The sequence below is a fragment of the Ursus maritimus genome, unplaced genomic scaffold, assembly GCF_017311325.1.
Source record: "Ursus maritimus isolate PB19 unplaced genomic scaffold, ASM1731132v1 scaffold_21, whole genome shotgun sequence".
In the NCBI taxonomy this organism is placed as follows: Eukaryota; Metazoa; Chordata; class Mammalia; order Carnivora; family Ursidae; genus Ursus; species Ursus maritimus.
The window spans coordinates 36034559-36055482 of record NW_024424564.1 but is presented as its reverse complement, the minus strand read 5'-3'; the positions used below and the strand labels follow the sequence as shown (position 1 = coordinate 36055482).

Here is a 20924-nt window from a genome sequence, read left to right as displayed (position 1 = left end):
GTATGTTAGTTTCTATGCATTCAAACTCCTGTCCTCTTTGATAAGAGGCTACGATGTAAGTAAAAACGAGCATTCAGAGTTGAAATGCTGACTTTGAATATAATAAACCACTAGAATGCATGGAACTGTGGAACTGATTCTTACAGTTAATCATTACTAATGGTTTTCCCAATGGGGGTTGATTTCTGATAATAACTCACTAGCCTCCGCATCACTACATCAGCCATGATTAAATGTTGCTTGTGAAAACTTGAGGGTGATTTTTTAGCTCTGACCAACTGACTACTTATGGTATATTCTGAGAAAGGTGTGTTTTGCTTGGGTGGTAACATTAGGAAAGTAGAAGAAAGAGTTCCCTAGCCATTTTCAAAATGAATTCAATAGCTCTTTACTTTGTTTCTTTAACTGGTTTGCTAGTCTCATTATATGAAGGATCATATTGTTAGCACATATAATATCATCTTATCATTAGAACAGATTCTAAAACAAAAACAAAAAGCCACACTAGCTCAAAATCGATTTCCTTCAGTAAACCTCCTATACTTTACCTACTACTTTGAACCATTCAAATGAAATCTCAGAACATTGAATTCCATAAAAATTTTTAAAAATATATTTGTTATTTATCTCTGAATGTGTTGTAAGTTTTCCCCAGTTGTGTACTTAAAATCTCTGCCTATAGCAGGCAGCTCTGGATTTGAGTCTTGGTTCAGTTACTTTCTAGCTACATATTGGGCTAATCTGTTTGCTCATCTATAAGAATAAAAATGGTACCTGTCTCATGGAATTGTTATGATGGTTGATATAACATATGGAAAGAATGTGGCATAGTGCCTGATACATAGCGACCGCTCAGCAATGTCTGTGATAATTGTCAGCCCATTTTATTTTTTCATGGGGGCAGTAAAGTGTATTGGGAAGAGCATGGGCTCTGCAGACGGTCAGTTCTGGGGTCCAGATCTGTCCGGCCACTTACTGTGTGCAGCATCTTGAGTAATTAAATTAGCCCTTTGAGCCACTATTTCCCATTTCCAAAATGGAACTCTAGTAATATCCAGTTCACTGGGTTGTCGTGAGGAAAGTGCCTATTATGACCCTTTTCTCACAATCGATATTCAACAAGTTAACATTTGTCGTGTATTCCGAGGGCAAGGCAAAGCACAAGGCATCACAATAAGTTTCAAAAGAAAATAAACTCGTGTTCTGTACCACGGACAAGGAGAGAAAAAACGCAACAAATTCAAGCCAACCATGCACAATGAATTGCTGATGATATATATGCAAATTAAAAGTGGGTCTCTAATCCATGTCCATTTATATTTTTCCCAGTGTGCCTGTGGAGGAATTTTCAATTAGAGCCTTTTCCCTGGTATTTTTAGACGTCAGCAGCTCTCCAAAGCCCAGCTGAAATGTGGGGCTGATTAAAGACTAGAAAAACTGGAACAGTCACAAACTGTACAGTGGCCAGTGCCACAGAAACTAGGATAAAACAAACCTTTCTAACCCAGGGTAGCTTTCCTTCGACTCGCGGAGGTAAGCGGAAGGGCGAAACGGAGGTCAAGTTGCCTGGACAGAAGCGACCGCAGAAGGGCCCCTTCCCAGCATCACCAGCTTCCCCATCCCCGTCATGGAGGATTTTCTTCGAGCTTCGTGACTGACCCGAGGCGTGGCTGCCGCGCCGGCCTGGCAGACGAGGAGTCACGGCGGGTACAACTCCAGTCCTCACACGGTTAAACCTCTCCCAAGGAGACTGGAGGAGGGAGGGTCCCCGCCCACGAAAACGAAGATAATATCGTCCCGCCGCCCCGCCCCCACCCCAGGCTTGCCCCCCTCCCCCGCCCAACTCCGGACCGACCCGCCGGCCGCACCTGCCCGCGCGCACACGCCCCCCGCACGCCGGCCGCCCGGCGCGCCAGGCCTCAGAGCCGCCGCGGGCCGACCGGGGCCCCCTCACGCCCGCCCTGCCTCAGCCCCGGCGGCGCCGTCGCCGCCGCCCTCGGCACGCGCCCGCCGCCGTTCGTCCGCACCGCCCTGCCTCGGCGTGGTCCAGGGCCGCCGGAGCCGCAGCCGCCGCGCTCTTCTCCGTCGCGGGCCGCGGAAGCCGCCGCCTAACCGCCGAGCCCGCCGGGCGCGGAAGCTGAGGAGAGCCGGGATCCCGGCGCCAGGGTGCGCGGGCCGCCGCCGCCACGGTTGTTCGTTGCGCTCAGGCTCGGGCGAGGACTGTCTCCGCCTCCTCTTCCTGCGACCTCCTTAGTCCTCAGCATCCTCCTCGCGCTCCTTAAAAGCACCCCCTCAAGCCCCACCCGCGGAAACGAGGCCTCGGAAATCCAGGGGAGTGGCTGTGGGGGCGCGTCGCGGCTCCCCGCTCGGCCAGCCCCTCTTCCTAGACATGCTCTGATCCCCATTGTAAAAGCTGCGCCCTGAAGAGGAGGAGAGTGGTGTTCCCGGCTTGGGGCTGCAGGAATCTCTTCGTGCTGACGCTCTTGCATTATTTTAGGGTGGGGTGGGGAGGGCCCTGGATTTTGGGGAGTGGGGGTTGGCGGGGAGGAGGACCCGGTGGGGAAAGGACTCTGTGAGGGAGCCGGTGAAAGACTATGGGGAAGGACCAGGAGCTGCTGGAAGCTGCCCGCACTGGAAATGTGGCTCTGGTGGAGAAACTCCTGTCTGGCAGGAAAGGAGGGATCCTGGGCGGTGGATCCGGACCCTTGCCCCTGTCTAATCTGCTAAGGTAAGGACGGGAACCAGCTCTGGGATTGCATACCTCGTTTTGCATTGTGATGGATCCATCCTTCTCCTCATGGTTATTGCACCTGGTGGCTGCCAGCGATTCATTCTTAAATTAGGCAGGAAAACAGAGTGTGTGTGTGTGGAGAGGAGGCATGAGGCTCCCAGATTGATGCCTTAGATTCTTTGAGTAATTTGAAAATAGCCTTCTATCAATGCGTCAGTAGCTACTTTTCTCTGAGCTGTGGTGCAGAACTTGTACATGTACTAGTGTTACTGGAAGAAAATCGGTGTTCCACTCGCTTTTCACCAATATTTATTATGTATTTTCAGTGTCGAACCCAGCCTTTTTTGTCTATTTGAATGAAATTGGTAGAGAAGCTATTGCGTGCATGCAATTACCCTGCAAAAAAGCAACAGTCTTTGGTTGCTGCTACCTTCTCTTGCAGAAGACATTTGCTGTGCTGTGGGTTATGATCCCACAAAATGAAGCGAGCGAACCTTCTGATGAGATGTCACCAGTACAGGGTGTAGGTAAAACTTGATGAGGCAGGCGAGGCAGCCCCAGCAGTACTTCCAGTTACCTGGACATAACAGAGTGAAACTTGGTTAGTAGGATGACGGATGTCAGGTCGGGATTGGGATAGTGCATAAGGAATATAGTAGAGGCCTTTTAATATGAAGATGTTGCGGGTGAGACTAATATTGCTTGGAGACTCTCAGATGACATTTAAAAAAATGTCAAGGTCTTTATACAGCAGGCAGTACCTTAGAGATAGCTGGGTTGATTTGCATATTTGAAAAACTATGAACATAGAAGTTGAATTGATGGACAAATTAAGAGGGAAGAAGCCTGAAGAATATTCATTAGATAAAATGCAAGGGAGAGCTCTTTAGTTTATAAAATTATGGCTATTCACTTGCCCTAGATATTTTTGGAAGCATCAATCATCATTCATATCTTCACTCTAAAACATCTCTTAAGCAACCCAACTGTTCTTGTAAAAATTTAAAAAACCCAAGTGATTTTCTTGGCTTTTAAAAACTCTTTTGTGCCACTCTTGACAAGTGTTTGATGCAGATTGCTGGATGATAGCATTGTGTCCTTTACTCAAGTTTTTATATGTTGTAGTGGTCAGGCAGTGCGGTTAATTACAGTACTGGCTATGAGGGAAAATGAAAACATTTGCATTAGAGTGAAATGAATTTAGTTGGCAAATAGTTGATGGGATTTTAAAAAGCTCCATATGTGATCATCTAGACTTGTTAATAGTGACATTTTATTGGAATGATAGTTCACTTCAGATCAATGAATATGGGACTTTTTTTTGATCTTAGAAGTGATGACTCTTGTGTGTACTCAATTAAGTAATTTTCACTTTAAAATGCAAGTAGACAGTGTGGGCGTATTTCAGATTATAGCTCTAATAATTGCCCTTAGTCACAGGTAATTTATATAAAAGCAGTTTATCTGGTTATGGCTTTAAAGTTGAAGATAAATATGTTTACTAGTCAATTGAATTAGTCGTAAGAATAGAAACCTATATTCTGAAAGAGTTTTCTAAATAATCAATTCCTTTGGAAAAACTAAGGAATTCTTTGAGAACAGTGAGAACTTCACTTAATTTTATTGAGATAAATGGTATTTAAAAAGCCTATCTTTGTGGTAGAACTTAAACATCTTTTAGATACTTTCTCAGTTGTGCCATTTAAAAGAAAAGAATAGATGGCAAATTTTAGAAATTAAATAAGATAAAATAAAAGTTCGAAATTGTGACCCACGACATATTTCTTGAATAAGAGGTCTCCCTTTTTCAGGTTTTGTCAGAGTAAGAGTGGTAGCTCTATAACAGAAATGTGCCTAGAAAACAAAACTAAAAAACATATGTTCATTGGAGTAGTTTGAAACAAGTTGTAAAAGTCAAAATCAAAACCAGTAACCTTTAAACTTGAATCTGTCTCATACTGAATAAACAACTAAAACAATGTCTTTGAAGAAAATGAGGGTTGAAATTGTATTCTTTGGGTGATCCTTTGCATAAAATGAAATTCCTAAGAAGGCACATTTAATTTAGTTGTTACTTTATTTCACAAATGATTGTCATCAGAAATTTATTTACAGAATGATGGAAAATGTGACCCCTTCCTCTTCAAACATAATGACACCTCAACATTTTTAAATACTTTGGAATGAATTGCAGAAAAGATTTGCCGCTACATCCTCCCTGCCTTTATTACTTGTGTTGTATAATAATCGTGTCAGATCCTGTGCTAAACGCTTATGTATATCATCTCATTCAATTCTTATATCAGCTTTAAGTGGCTGAGCCTCAATTCACCGAAGGACTGAAGAGTTAGGAAGATTAGGGACTTGCCCAAGGTCACTTAATTAGTAATGGCAAAGATTTGAAGTTATGTGATTTAAATTTGCTTTTCCACATCTTTTTTTTTTTTTTAAAGATTTTATTTATTTATTCGACAGGATAGAGACAGCCAGCAAGAGAGGGAACACAAGCAGGGGGAGTGGGAGAGGAAGAAGCAGGCTCCCAGCGGAGGAGCCTGATGTGGGGCTCGATCCCATAACACTGGGATCACGCCCTGAGCCAAAGGCAGACGCTTAACCGCTGTGCCACCCAGACGCCCCTGCTTTTCCACATCTTAAGTCTTATTCACTGAATCTGATTCACGAACATTTAAGATACGTGGCTTAGTCTAACCTGAATTCTTTTTTTGCTATGAATAATTTGACTTAAAGATCCTTAATTTTTTTCCTAATTACAAAAAAAAAAATCTCATGACTGCCCTTTGAGGGACTGCTAGATAAGAACTTTTCTGAAGATGCTTTTGATGACATATTGCCTAGTAAGTGAGTAGTAGTTACCTGATGGGGAATCAGGTATCCTTGGGTGACACTGCATTTCAGCAAAAGTAAGAATGACCGTCAATAAATATAAAAATCTTTCTAAGCCTCACTGACCTCTTCTATAAAATGGGAGTGGTAATAGTCCCTGTCTTACAGTTGTGAGAATTAAGTGAAATAGAAAGAAATGAATGCAAAGTATTTAGCACATTGGTGTTTATCATTAGTGTTATTATTTCTCATGCAGCTTTAAAACACTTGACTCATTTCCTAAGATCTTGATTACTAAAGATTTGTTTCATTTTGGGCATGGAATAAATTTCTTTAGTAAAATTTCCATTAGAATTACAAAATGTGCAAATAAAATGGGGCCTTTTATTCAACTTCTGACCTAGAGGAATTACCTGTAACATCCTTTACCAGTTAATTATTCTAGCCTTGTAAAAGCCTTAAATGACTAGATCCATTCCGTTTTTTTTTGACATCTCTAATTATTAAAAAATTATCCTTATATTGAGTTGAAATCTTCCGAAATCCTCCTCTCTGTAATTTCCAGCAGCTGGTACTAGTTGGCAGTGGAGTAGTGAAGTTCTATTTTCATGCTTTTCACTATTCTCTTTTTACTTCTTTGCATATTCTCAAATTCTACAATGACTCTTGTAAAGGTGGTGAGCAGAAATGAACTAAATGCATCAAATATCAGTTGAACCGAGTAAATATACTGGGACTTGATACACTGTTGAATTAAAAAAAAAAAACAGTTTACAAAACAGTATTTGTTGTATGATCCTATTTTTTTTTTTAAGAAAAAATAAGTGTGTGTAAAATTTTATAATGTGCATTAAGAAGTCCGGAATGATAAACACCAAAATGTAAAAAGTAGTATTCATCTTTGAGTGGTAGAACTGTGGGTGATCTTTATTTTCTTTTTGCTTACCTTCATTTTTCAGTATTCTAAAATGAACATGTATTATGTAATCAAAATAGCAGCTATTTAAAACATCATACAATGAAATTATTATCTCTTTATTATTGATTTAAGACATACTTTAATACAGGTCAGTTTTACTGAGGTATATAATGACATTGGCTCACATTGAGCGGATACTCAAAGCTTCCAGGTATTTTTTTCAATGACTTGTGAAGCAGTGGTTCCCCTATCATACTTGTAAAAGTGTTGATTGAATTTAAATTATTCCTATTACATTTAATATTCTTTGTTTTAACCTATATTTATAATCTATCTAGATCTTTTTGATTCTTGATTCTACCAGCATATTAATTTTTCTCCTCTGCATCATCTGTAGACTTAATAAGCATATTATCTATAATTGGAATTCAACACATGATGATATATCCCTAAAGAACCTTTATTTAGCTTACTATGAATTTAAAAGTAGCAAACTTTATACATGGTATTTCTACCAGCATTGAAGCCACTTAATAGAACTCTCATTCAGCTACTTCTAATATATACCTGTGAGAATATTATGAGGTATTTTATCCATTGCCCTTCTGAATTCATGCTGTGCCCTGTTTATAGCATTCCTTTGATCTATCTTTAGTATTAAGTCTGTCAATTCCACCCAAATCAGGCTACTTTATTATAGCTTGTTTACAGTAGTGAACCATTGATGATGGCTAGTACTGATGCAAATTCCTTCTTCCCCCTTGTACCTAATTCTTCTGGGTCTGAATACTTACACTCATTTAAAATGTCTGTTGTGACCTCTGTCTTTTTGAAATTTCAATAATCTCCCAACATTATTTGTTTATACTTTTTGGTTTGAAAAGGATTCTCACTAAGGGTGATAGAAGCAAAGCAGAAGTTGGGAAGAATCAGATTCTTGGCATTGTTAGATGTCACAGGAAATCCTCTTGTGGTCTAAAACCATCCACACTTTTAGTTATTCTGTCAAAGCTTCAGGTTACATTATCTGTTACAGAAGTGAACTTTTTATACCTCTCTTCTTTTTTTCAAACTTAATTGAAAGGAACATTAATATTTTCCCAGGTAAATATTTTTTGTGTTTGTTCTCAGTTATACCTCTCTCTCATCCACCCCTTTTGTCTTTAAAGAAATCTGAGCTCCTTAGAGCTCATCGGAGTACTCAAATTGAATTACCTCCTTCCTTTTCTCCCTCCACGTTATATGTGAAGTTTCATTTTATTTAACATCTTTCATGACACAGCTGCAAAACCTTTTAAAGTGTCTTCCTTTGACAGAACTACCTTTTAATCTAAACAAAAATAATTCCTATTTAGAATGTATATTGAATCATTTCTTTCTTAGTGAGTCTAGATTAAGAATTATTTGTATTTTAATAAAGCGGTAAAAAATTCTCTGTCTTAAATTTACTTGAGTTTCTTAATGACTCAGAGGATCACATATAAAGCCTATTTAGTCAACTCTTGTTGAACATAAAGAATCCAGTTCTCAAGACCCCCATGTGAAAAAGTAGATCTGTAAAAAGTAGGGGAAAATAGTCTCTAGTCACCAAAGACATATAAACCAGAGAGTTTACAAATTTTTCAGATTTAGGATTCAGTTCATGAAGTTTTTGGTGATGGGTACAAGGAGATAAGAGGCAACTCGAAAGTGTTGTAATTTTCACAACTATTTGGGCAATTGTTGTTATTGGGACTCTGATAAGGTACTCACTTTCAGGGAAACTGCTTTGGTTAAATGGAATAAATCACAAATACAGCAGTTAAACTGCATGAAAATGTTATATCTATAAAAATAGTCAAGTTGCAAGTGGGTTATCTATTTTAGATAGTAATGATGTTTGAAGCGGTGATTGCACCATTATGTTCAGGGAGCTGTGTCTGCCAGAGTGAACAGTGCCAGCTGCATGATGGGGAGTGAAAAGAGAGGAGAGGGAATTTTGTTATTGACCTCTTTCTCTACTAAGCTAGGTTTTCAGCTCCCTCTTCAAAACAGTGAGACTGATGTGTAGCAGGTAATTAGGACAACCAGCCAGTGACTACTACTCACCCTGTCCATTCTTACATTGCCTAATTCCTAGTGTATCTCAGTGGTTTCTTATAGTTGATGGAAGGGTAGAACAGATCTTCACTGACATAATGCAGAAGCTTACAATATTCAGCATTGCCTCTATTGACTTTAGCAATTTAACCTCTCAGGTGACAGTAAACACAATTTGGTTTGTTCAGTTGTATATTGAAATAATTTATTTAATTATGTATTTGATGTAATTTTGGAAAATTCTTTCAAGGAGCCTATTACAGAACATTCATCCTGGGAATATAACTAGAAATGGGAGCTGACTATAATTCAAATCAAGGGTTAGAAAAAACTAATTTTAGCCTACAGAACCTGAAATTATTTAACATTTAATGCATTTTAGTGTGTCTTTGGTTCCATTTTGAACATATTGTAGCATAGCTTTAATTAATTAAAATATGATGAGTTTTGATTATTCATCATAGAATATTTTATATTTTAAAAAGCAGGAATTTACACAGAAGACTCATCTGTGTTTCATTTCTTTCTCATGTATGTGATGACATGGTCAGGTACACCATATGGCAGGCAGAGGCACAATGCCAGTTGAAAACTCAGTGAATTTTCCTATATAACACAGATCTAGGAATTCTGCTTAGAGTCCAGTTTTCTTCCTTTGCATCTGTAGGACAGGAATTGAATTCTATGTTTGTGTTAAACCTGGTTATGGCATGAAATGACTTTTGAGGGTGGATTAGAATATATGGTCAAGGGATAAATTTTGTTTTTGTCAGTCTCTTCTGCAGTCTCCAAAGAGTGTTCATCTCTGAATCTATTTCTTAGAGATAGTGCTTCCTTATTTAATAGTGTGTCTTCATGATTCTGTCTGTAAAATGGAACTTTGATTCAGTTGCGGTGTAGAGTTATTTGGGTTCTATTGTCTTGTGAGAGCAGCTTTATTGAAAGTGGTTAATTACTTCTAGTTAAGTGAACCGAGACAGTTGGCCTATACTTGTCACCATTCTTTGATCACATTGAATCAAATCTTGACTAATAGATGTGGGCATAAGCAACCAACCTCATTTCTCGAAGCCTGCTTGATATTTCTGTTCCCCACACCACATTTACTTTAACTCTTCTTACCCAGATCTCTTTTTCTACAAAGAAAGCCTCTTGTCCATTTTAATTACTAGAAGTTCAGCCTGGCTGTAGTGTTTTGCCAACTGTCCCATTCCTGAGGGGAAACCGATTTTGTATGAGGAGTAGAATTGGGATGGGCTGTGCAGTGAGACATAGATTAAGAAGAACAAATATTGGAACTTTAGAATGAAAGAGTTTACAGAGTTTGCTTTCCTCATGTTGCTAGTTTCCTGCCTACCTCAGTGTTAATTTCTCCTCTAACCTCCTGGACTCAGTGCTCTTGTATCTTACCTGTCTTTATCCCACCTCCAAACACTATTTGTGGGAGTCCCAGTGTGATTGATTGGGAGAGGCTTTTAGGAAGAGGAGACTATTTTAGTATTTTCATTTAAAGAGCAAACAAAACTTTAGGCCCAAATAGTAATGCTTTGGAGCTCTTGTTAGCAGAGCTGATGGAGAGAATTTTGCTAGATTCGCAAGAGGGGTTGGTTAAAGGTGGTCATTTATTCTTCCTTCTTATAAGGTTGATGCTGTTGAAAGAGAAAGGGATTTGACTGAAGACATAAGAAATGGGATGGCATAGGGCTGGTACTGGAAAAGCCTTTTCTTTTTGCTATTTATTTAGTCCCTAAAACTTTTTATCGATATCTGTTCTAGTAACACATCCATCTTAGATATCCGCTTGTGGTATGTTGTTTGCCTTTTCCCAGAAGTTATTCCTTAGATGTACATATTTATTATATAATCACAGATAATAAGTGTATGGAATAGAATTGTATAAGAGCTTTGACATCTAATGTGGTTTGAGATTCAAATTCTTTTAAATGCATTTTCTTGTTATTTAAGACTTCAGTATCTAGGTTATGCCATAAATGTATGTTTTACTGTACAGGGAAAACATTTGAAGTTATGACCCCTGGATCCTAATTTCATTCTTCCACATTAAAGTTTTTTCTTTTTTTTTCTTTTCTTTGTTTGTCCTAAATTACTATTTAGCCACTTCGAGTCCTTGTTTGGTACCTCTAGTTACTAATCTGCATTTTAAATGTTTTATGTATCATGTAAATATGCTAAATATAGTATCTTATGTTTTAAGTATACTAAAAAACTGTTATAATTACTTACAGAATTATCCCTGTTTTGTATAGCTATTTTACTGTTAGTATGGGACATGGGAGTGAGTGGGAGTGTGTTTGGGAGCAGCAGGAATTACGCAGAGATGTTGTTTGGCATTGTAAATTCCAGCAGTGGGGTACTCTAGGACAGAGTTGTTTCCTGTTTATTTGCTTTGGCTAGTGACCAGAGTGATCTGTCACTCTGAAGTTTGATAGAAGCTTTGAAGACATAATCAGAGAAGGTGAAGAATTATGAATAATGGTTAAGTATTCATATAAGTTTTTTCACTGGTATGTGTTATGCTATATATTAGGTTATATTTAGACCAAGTCTTATTAATCAATGAACCAACCACTCTCCAACTAACCCAACAAGTCAGTCAGGATTTCATAGGGAACTGACATCCAGGAAAAATGATAACAAAGAATGATCTCTCATTATTTTCATAAATATTTATTGAGTACCTTGTGGATTCTAAAATTGAATGAGAACATCTCTACCTAACCCCAGGTGTTTGTAGAATAATGGAACAAATGTGTCAACGAAGAGTTAAAGTACAGTGTGATATTTACTGTAATAGAAGTACCAAATAATGCAACAGGAATGTGAAGAGCAAGAAGCAGGTTCCCTTAATTCTATCTGGGAGAAGTAGTCAAGGGAAACTTCAGAGAAGAGGTGATTCTTGAATTTTATTGGATGAATGGGAGTTTGCCAGGCTGACCATTTGAGGGAAGGGCTTTTCTGGAGAAGGAATAATATATTCAATAATAGTATATGAAAATGTAGGATATAATTTGGAGGATTATAAGTAGTTTGGTATAGAGCATGGGTAACAGGTCTGGAGATTGAAGGACTTGTGTGCTACCCTAAGGAGTTTTAACTTAATCCTGAAGGGCATTGACTTTTTTTCCCCTCCAATTTTGGATATGTTACTTATTCATTAATAATGATAACATGACTCCGTTCCAAATAATTAGGTAAAAGATGAAAAAAAAATCACCCCTAATTCTATTGCTAAGACCCATTTTTTTCTCTGTATGTTTACTATAGTTGTTATTAGGCAAAGCATACATTTCGGATCCTGAATTTTCTGCTTAATAGTGTATCATAAACTTTTTCAGTGTTACTATAAAGCTTCATAATCATAATTTTTTAAAAAAGATTTTATTTATTTATTTGACGGAGAGACAGCCAGTGAGAGAGGGAACACAAGCAGGGGAAGTGGGAGAGGAAGAAGCAGGCTCCCAGCAGGGAGCCTGATGTGGGGCTCGATCCCAGGGTCCTGGGATCACGCCCTGAGCCCAAGGCAGACGCTTAACGACTGAGCCACCCAGGCGTCCCATAATCATAATTTTAATGGCATCATATCCCATTTAAGGGCACCTGGGTGGCTTAGTTGGTTAAGTGTCTGCCTTTGGCTTGGGTCATGATCTCAGGGTCCTGGGATCAATTCCTGCATCGGGCTCCCTGCTCAGCAGGGAGTCTGCTTGTCCCTCTCCCTCTGCTCTCAACCCTGCTTATGTTCTCTCTCTCTCTCTCAAATAAATAAATAAAATCTTAAAAAATATCCCATTTAATACAGAATTTTCATAGACCTCCTATATCAGAATCAACCCTGTGGTTGTTTGTTAAACATATGAGTTTCCTGGTCTCACCTTGGACCTACTGGGTTAGAATTTCTGAGTAAAAGTTTTGGGAATATACATTTTTTTTTAAAAGATTTTATTTATTTATTCCACAGAGATAGAGACAGCCAGCGAGAGAGGGAACACAAGCAGGGGGAGTGGGAGAGGAAGAAGCAGGCTCATAGCGGAGGAGCCTGATGTGGGGCTCAATCCCATAATGCTGGGATCACGCCCTGAGCCGAAGGCAGACGCTTAACCGCTGTGCCACCCAGGCGCCCCATGGGAATATACATTTCTTAAGCTTCCCTAAGTAATTGTTATATACACTAAAGTGTGAGAACCACTGATCTGGTGTGTATACCTTTACTTAAATATTCTTTTAATCTAGATACTTGGATGATGCTTATTTTATTTGTTTTAAGTAGTATAGTAGTATGATGAACATTGTCATACAGATCACCTTTTTCATAAATCTTATTCTTAGGATATATTTCTAGAAGTGGAATTGCTAGTGTTATTAGTGTCCCAAATATTATGCCAGTTGCTTTATGTACTTTTTATCCAGTCTTCACAACAGTCCTGAAAGATATTTATTATTAGCCCCATATATATATATATATATATATACAGGGTAAAAGAGCAGAAACATTGAATAACTTGCCAAAAGTTACAAAGCTAGTTGACAGAATCAAGATTCAAATTCAGGTCTTTCCGATCCCCAAATATCTTTTTATCGTGCCATATTGCTTCCTTGTTCCATAGGGATCAGTGTTTATCCTGGGTTAAAATATGAAAATACCAATATATTTCCAGTATGTAAATAGAAAGTACATTTTCTACAAAATTACATAGTAAGATATTTTTGTTCATACATAATTTTCAATTATTTTTGTTTGTGCTCATCATGTACTTTCATATTATAGGCAGTATTTTGTTTACATTTGTTTGTTGATAGCACATGAGTGATAAACTGGATTTAGTGTTAAAATAACTGAAGACGTTTTAGGATATTTCTTTGTCAGTCATCATTTTCACTTTAAAATGGGGTGGAGGGGCTCCTGGGTGGCTCAGTCGTTAAGTGTCTGCTTTCGGCTCAGGTCATGATCACGGGGTCCTGGGATTGAGCCCCGCATTGGGTTCCCTGCTCAGTGGGAAACCTGCTTCTCCCTCTCCCACTCTCCCTGCTTGTGTTCCCCCCTCCCATGTCAAATTAATAAATAAAATCTTTAAAAAAAATAAAACAAGGTGGAACTGTTTTATCCAAAATTTCTTGGGTGCATAATGGTATCTAACTTCTGTTGCTTCAGAGGTGGTTTAATAACTTGTCCATGCATGCCAAGTCTCCAGATGGGTGTGATTTATTTCTCCCCATTTCTACCCTCTCATGAAACAAAGGAAAAATACAGTATTCACCATAGTTTTCATTTAATTTCATTTAACTTTATGATTCATCTGTTCAAGCCAATAAATCTGAGCTCTTAGTTTTAACTGATTTCATTATTAACTCAAGGATTTTGTCAAATCTAGTGTTAGGCTCTGTAGAAAAACCAGGCAACTAGGCAGTTTGTCCTTAGGACCTTCTCATCCCCTGTTTTTGTTCTCCTCTGTCCCTTTGCTAAGCCTTTGTTCCTTTCTTGTTCTGAGACTTTTTTTTTTTTTTACCTGAAACCCAAATTTCTCATTCAGTTTTATCCTGTACAGATAAAAAGTTTTCTAAATTGCATCTTATTCCCTCATGCTATAGGTCTCCATTTTCAGGAACAGTAAATGGCATGGTAGAAAGAAGCAACAGAATGTAATGGAAGAAGTCAGAGTCTTGAGTTTGAATGAAAACTCTGCTGTTGAATGGACATTTGGCCCAGGGCAAGTTATTTAACTTCTTTCGACCTCAGTCTCCTGATTTAGAAGTGAGGATGATGTCTATCTTGTAGAGTTGTAAGGATTAAAGAGAATTTATATAAAATATCTAGCACAGGGTCTGCAACATAGGAGGGACTCAAAATTTGTGTTGTTATTGTTATTACTGAGATATTATGGCTGTGTAAGGAATAATTATAAATTTCATGGAAGTATCTTTATTTCATAGGATGTTTGCATTTTAATAGGTAATTTCATTAGATACATTGTCTTAAGTTAAATCTTTAATAGTATAAGCACCAAGACAGGCCACGGGGGAGTGATATATTTGCTCAGTCTTCCTCTGATCCCACAGATAGTGCTTACTTTTTTCGGCCTACTTTTAGGGGTAGTACTGGTCTCCAGATATTTAGTATTAGTTTGTTATCTTCTACATTTCTCACAAAGGTAATTTGAGCAGAAAGAGATTGTGTTCTGCTGGAGTTGTACATGCTGTGCTATAATCCATGAGGTTAATGGTTTCCTAATAAGCTTATCATTGGTATTTTCTTTATCTTGCTTTTAAAGCATTATTAATTGACAAATATTTTGAGGGTGTGTACCGTGGATTCATGGTGATGGTGCTTTGGAGTATGGAAAATAGATTCTCCCCTCTAGGCAATTTGAAGAAGTTACACACATAAGATGATAGCTAACTATATAGTAGTTTCTAATTTCATAGAGTACAGAAGCTCACAATGTCAGCATTTTCTTTTGATCAGTCCAGTGTCAAAATTTGGCTCCCAACTTCCATTATATCAATATATGACCTGAATCTGACCACGAGTCCGGTTTAAGTAATTCTTTAATGGTTGGAGCTAGAACTTTAAAAAAAATAATTTTGATTTTGAAATAATCACATACTTGTGGAAAAGCTGGAAGTTTAGTTGATATAGCTTTTTTTCCCCGAACCACGAGAGAGTAAGTTGCCAACCTGATATCCTGTCACCTCAGGATACTTAAGCTTGTATTTCCTAAAAGCAAGGATATTTCCCTGTACAACCACAATACAACTACTAAAATCAGACAATTAATATTGCTGCATTTCAACCATTAGACCCCATTCAGTTTTGGCAGTTGTCCCAAAAATGTGCTTCATTGGAATCCAGTTCAAAATCACACATTACGTTTTGTTGTCACACCTCCTTAGTGTTCTTTGGTGTGGAAGAGCGTCTCAGTCTTTCCTTGACTTTTATGATCTTAATACTTTTTGAAGATGGTAGGCCAGTTATTTTGTGAAATGTACCTCAGTGTGGGTTTGTCTGTTGTTTTCTTAGGATTAGATTCACATTGTGCTCATCTTTGGCAGGAATATCACAGAAGGATGCTGTGTTCTTTTCATTGCATCCTATCAGGTGGTGTGTGATTTTGATTTGTACTATTGCTCATAATGTTCACTTTAATCCCTTGTTTATGATAGAGTCTGTCAGACTTCTATATAGACAATTGCTCTTTTTCCCTTTGTAATAACTATTTTGTGGGGAGGTATACTTAATTATCTGAATATCCCATTCTTCATCAAACTTTTTTATATAAGTATGGACTCATGGTTTGCTATTTTATTGCATGGGTTTTAATGTATTACTGTCATTGTTAATTTTTAATCCTTAAATTGTCCCAGACTTAGCCAATGTAAGTCCTTTAAGGCTGGCTTTTCAGAGGGTTCTTTGAGCATTTCCTTGATTTTGGCATCATAAAATGTTCCAGTACTCATCTTTCTCTGCCTCAGTTCTGGATCAGCCATTTCTGTAAGAAGCCATAGTTCTTTTTATTGGAAAATGGTACGTAGGTGCTAACATTTGGATACTAAGTATGGTCATTAGTGAAAAAAATATATTCATACACAGAAATACACACATTTACACCTATATCTACCCATAATTATTGAAAATCATGGGTTTACAACGATGTGTCTGACTCCAGTCCAGTTCTACAAGCAGGATTCATTTTGGTTTCTTCCTTCCTATATTTGTAACTTCTTGCTCCAATAGTGAAAAACTTGACTTCCGTTCTCTTTAGTACAGAGACTTATTGGATAAATTCCCCTGTATACAACCCATCCTCCTCTCTACTGCCATACCCTCCCCTGAGTCTGTGTCTTCATTACCCAACTCAGGCTCTGCTACCCACATTAACCTGAACTACACTGATACCCTCTTGCCATTTACAGTTTCTGACACTTTATGCCAGTTCACACCTAAAAAGAGATACCCTTTTTATCCTGTTTGTGGTCTAACCCCCTGAACTGGGTCACCCTTGCATGTGGATGCCCTCTTCGTCCTGTTTGGACTCTTGACACCCTATGTCTGGATGTTCCCCTCCTCCACCACCACATGGATACCCTTTTCAACCTAGTGAGGCTCTAACCCTCTCACATCATGCACCCCTTTATAGGGTTGCCCTTTCCAGCTTGCTTGGCACTGACATCCGTACTCAGCTGCCCCTAATATGAATATCTCCTTCCTTGGCTTGGGCTCTGTCAGCTTCTCTGTAGGCCCCTGCAGTCCCCTTCTTCCCTCTGGTGTGGATGATTATTTTTTCCTGCCCTTCTTACTGGCTTTAGAGACTGAATTATTTTTTATTTTTAATTTTTTTTAGAAGATATTATTTATTTGTAAGAGAGTGCACATGCACAGTAGGGGGAGTGGCAGGCAGAGGGAGAAGCAGTCTTCCCACTGAGCAAGGAGCCTGATGCGGGACTCAATCCCAGGACTCCGAAATCATGACCTGAGCCGAAGGCAGATGCTTAACTGACTGAGCCACCCAGCACCTCTAGAGACTGAATTGTTCAGGAAGAGAAGGGAAATAGGAGGAAGGAAAAGAAAGAGAAGGGAAGAGGAAGTGGAAGAAGAGAGTAACATACTGCTCTTCTTTTTATCTGTGATGTTGATGATGATGATGATGATGGTAAAAAAATCCCAGCAATACCTGTACCCTTGTGTTGGAAGAAAACCGGGTTAAGGGTGATTAAGAATTCTAGCTAACATGAGGATTATGACCAAAACCTGAGTACTGTGTGGCAATTCTGGACTTTCTTTCTTCCTGCATTTTGGAGGAGAGATGATGATAGTTTGATAGGTTGGTCAGCACTTTGCATTTTTAAATGAGCTTTTTCTTTCATGTGTTTTGTTATGGATATGTAGTAGGGCTCCAGACTGACTGAAAGAGAGAAAATCTTTATATATTTTTTGCTCTGTTTAGCTGAAAGTATCATAATTGTTAGCGAAGTGCATTCTCAGGAATTTTTGTAAGATGATGATAATGCAAAAAGAAAAAAAAAGAGTTATAAAAGCACTGAGATAAGAACTGTCATTCACCGAGGAAGTTGAGTTTGCAGAATTTGATAGAGATAAGGATTTCAGCAAGTAGGTTTTTCTTGTCATATGATATACCCACTATGATTTTTAAAAATTATTTATTTGAGAGAGTGAGAGAGCGCAGAAGGAGAGGGAGATGCAGGCTCCCTGCTGAGCAGGGAGCCCAAAGACGTGGGGCTGGATTCCAGGACCCTGAGATCAGGACTTGAGCCGAATGCAGATGCCTAACTGACTGAGCCATCCAGGCATCCCTCCCCCCACTATGATTTTTCAGATGTCATAAAAACATTATGTCAGGAAATTGACAAACTGTATTTTAAAAAATGGTAAATCTGTATAGGTCTTGTAAAAATGATTATTGCATCAAATGAACCAGGACAATAGATAATTTATACTGGGAATTTCCCATACTTTAAATTATTGCCAGGCTCCATAATTCCTAGAAATAAATCTGAGCAAAGAAATTTCCAGGTAACTCTTTAGTAAACATTTGCTATCACTGAACGATACCCTCCTTATTTGCCTTCCAAAAGTTGGAAAAAAATAGTTTGGGAACGTTGCAGAAATAATTCATTGCAGTTATATTCTGTACTTTAAAAGACCATTCGGCTTCTCATGCCAAATTCAAGAACAAATAAGCAGCTGGCAGTATTATCAACTGCTGCTCTCCTTTTCTAGGTCTGGGAAGACAAGCTCAATGGAATGATGATCAGAATTTTGGTTTTACTACCTAAGGAGGGAGCCAAACAGGCCTGGATTTAAACAACATTGTTTAAATGTTGTTTACATTACTTAATGTGCAAGATAACATCTGGGGATCTAAAGAGATCATTTCTTAGGTTTTTTTTTTTTTTTTTTTTTTTTTTTTTTTTTTTTTTTTACCCTCTTAACCTTTTCTTCAGCAGCACCTTTAATAACGTATGAGATTTTCACAGTATTTCTTTTGGTATTTTGGCTGTTTTTTTTTTTTTTTTTTTTACTATTTTATTTATTTGAGAGAGAGAGAACGCCAGCAGGGATAGTGGCAGGCAGAGGGAGAGGGAGAGGGAGCCTGATGATGTGGGGCTCCATCCCAGGACCCTGGGATCATGACCCGAACTGGAGGGAGATGCTTAACTGACTGAGCCACCCAGGTGCCCCTTGGCTTTCTATTTTTAAGGAATCCTTGGGTTTACACTTTGCAGTTTGTGACGTTCATTAGCAGAGCAAGGGACCACAGAGAGTATCTATTCTACCTGTTCCTATTCCCTTCAATCCTTCCAAAACTCTTGAACCTTGAATTGGCAGATATTGTTTTCTCAGCAATGTAATCTATACATTGTTTCTGTGATAGAAAGGAGTTGAGGAAAGGTGGAAGATCCATGTCTGATGTGACCTTTCTCTGAAGTCTTGCTTGCTTGCTCTTTATACCAAAATGGGGGTTTATAGGACTATACAAATACATATGTACATATATATGTAAATGTGTATGCATATGTGTGTGTGTGTGTGTGTGTGTGTGTGTGTGTGTGTGTTTGTGTGTGTGTGTGTATGCAAGGAAAAGTTGAACTGCCAGGAGTTGGAAAGACCAGGAATCAAGGCAGCAGGGATCAGGGGGTCAGGGTCATATAGCATATAATAGGAGCTGCTGAATCTCTTTGGGTTTAACCTCATGGCTGGAGGAAGATGGGGGCAAAATCTTAGAAAAGGGGCATGTGGAAAAAGTTTTATTACCTTGACTATTTTGTGAACTTCTTGAGAGAATACACCCAAACCAGAAATCTGTCTTCAACTTGCCTTTCTCACTTCCTCTCTGTCATGCTTCCCGTAATTCTTTAAAGAGCCAAACTACTGTGTGATACAATTGGGCACCTTATCTAAGGTGACAGTGGCATTGGTTGCAATGGTATAACTGCCAGGGAGTTTCTAATAGTAAAGTCACTCAAAATGAATGCCTACACCTTTCTTTTCCCTGATTATTAGCTTTGGGCATTATCCAGACACCTATCATTACATTAAAAAATATATGTATATTTATTTTATATTAGTGAGAAGCCCATTTAGAAAACCCTTGGTGACCGTTATTGTTGACTGTGGGCCTTAATCTGAGTTGAGAACATTAACCTAGAGTTACAAGCTTATACAGATTCAGAAGAAGTCTAAGGTTTTCCTGTTTCCTCTTTAATTAACATTTCTAGGTTCCCTCTCTCTTTTCTCTCTGATTTCCTTCCTTAGTAGTTCAGCTGTTCTCCCTCAGCAACTCAGCTGTGTCAGCTCTCACTGGTAAACCCTGTAGCTAGGAAACTAGAAAATACTCTGTGACGAAAGAGGAATAGTAAGTTTAGGAAACATAAAGAAAAGAAGGTTAAGATAAAAAAACATGGTTTGACCATGGTTTTCTCAAGGCAATTTATGTGGCTGTTTCAGGTAAAATAACGATGAGGCCAGATATCTGTATTGGAAATGTATATGGGAACCTTACCCTGGATAAATGGTCATAACCTAGAAGATAAGGGTGACACTTACCCCAGGGATTCAAGGGGCTCTACCTTTGGCTTTTAGAGCTTGTTACCTTGGATGGACTTGTGCTTTTAAATCTATGTGTTAGAAACATTATTTCCAAACATGCATTAATGTGAATCTTAATTCTTTACATTCCACATTTTTATACCACACATTTTGCTAAAATTTCAAGAGTTTCCTGTTCTTTTTGCAAATAAAGTGCTCATTGTGGCTGTTTTCCAAATATGACAGTTGGTGGACATGCTTCAGTAGAGAAAAGGAAATTTTCCCTGCTTATCTACTCTCTCCCGTCTGCCCAAGATAGTGTGTCTGTCAATTGTGACCTGATTTTGAAATAATTTATCAAATAGAGGGATGCATGATGTTATTTAAAATTTTGGTATGACATTGACTTTTAGTCCTTTATAATAAGCTCTTGACTAGATTCTCTGGTGAGGTTTATTGCTCCTGGGATTTTAGAAATTTCTTAACTCCTTCAGTGAATTTGGACTCTGTTCAGTGTCAAGTATGAGTAATGTTTACTCAGGAAATTAAACCAGCTTGTTTAATCAGAAAATGAAGCATACAGTATTTTTTTTTGGCCATGAAAACATTATTTTGGAAATATATTAATTTTATAGGTAAGGTCCTTATTAGTTAGTAGATTGCTTAAGGAAAGTGATAAATGGATATAAAATACTTATCTTTGGTAAGAGTTTGTTTTCATTAAATATGTTGACATCTTTTCATTTTTTTATGTTAAAATTTAATGTGCAATAGATGGTAATTTCAGGTTT

The 20924-nt window shown here is 38.3% G+C and overlaps 1 protein-coding gene across 5 annotated transcripts in view; it reads left to right on the top strand.

Annotated features, from left to right (window-relative positions):
- Window positions 1-2594: 2594 nt before the first annotated feature.
- Window positions 2595-20924, top strand: part of ANKS1B (ankyrin repeat and sterile alpha motif domain containing 1B) — a 1051872-nt gene continuing 1033542 nt past the window's right edge. For all 5 annotated transcript variants that reach the window (XM_040637361.1, XM_040637360.1, XM_040637359.1 and 2 more), the window contains exon 1: window positions 2595-2728. In XM_040637361.1, the coding sequence (XP_040493295.1) occupies window positions 2595-2728 (134 nt within the window). The remainder of the gene's footprint in view (window positions 2729-20924) is intronic.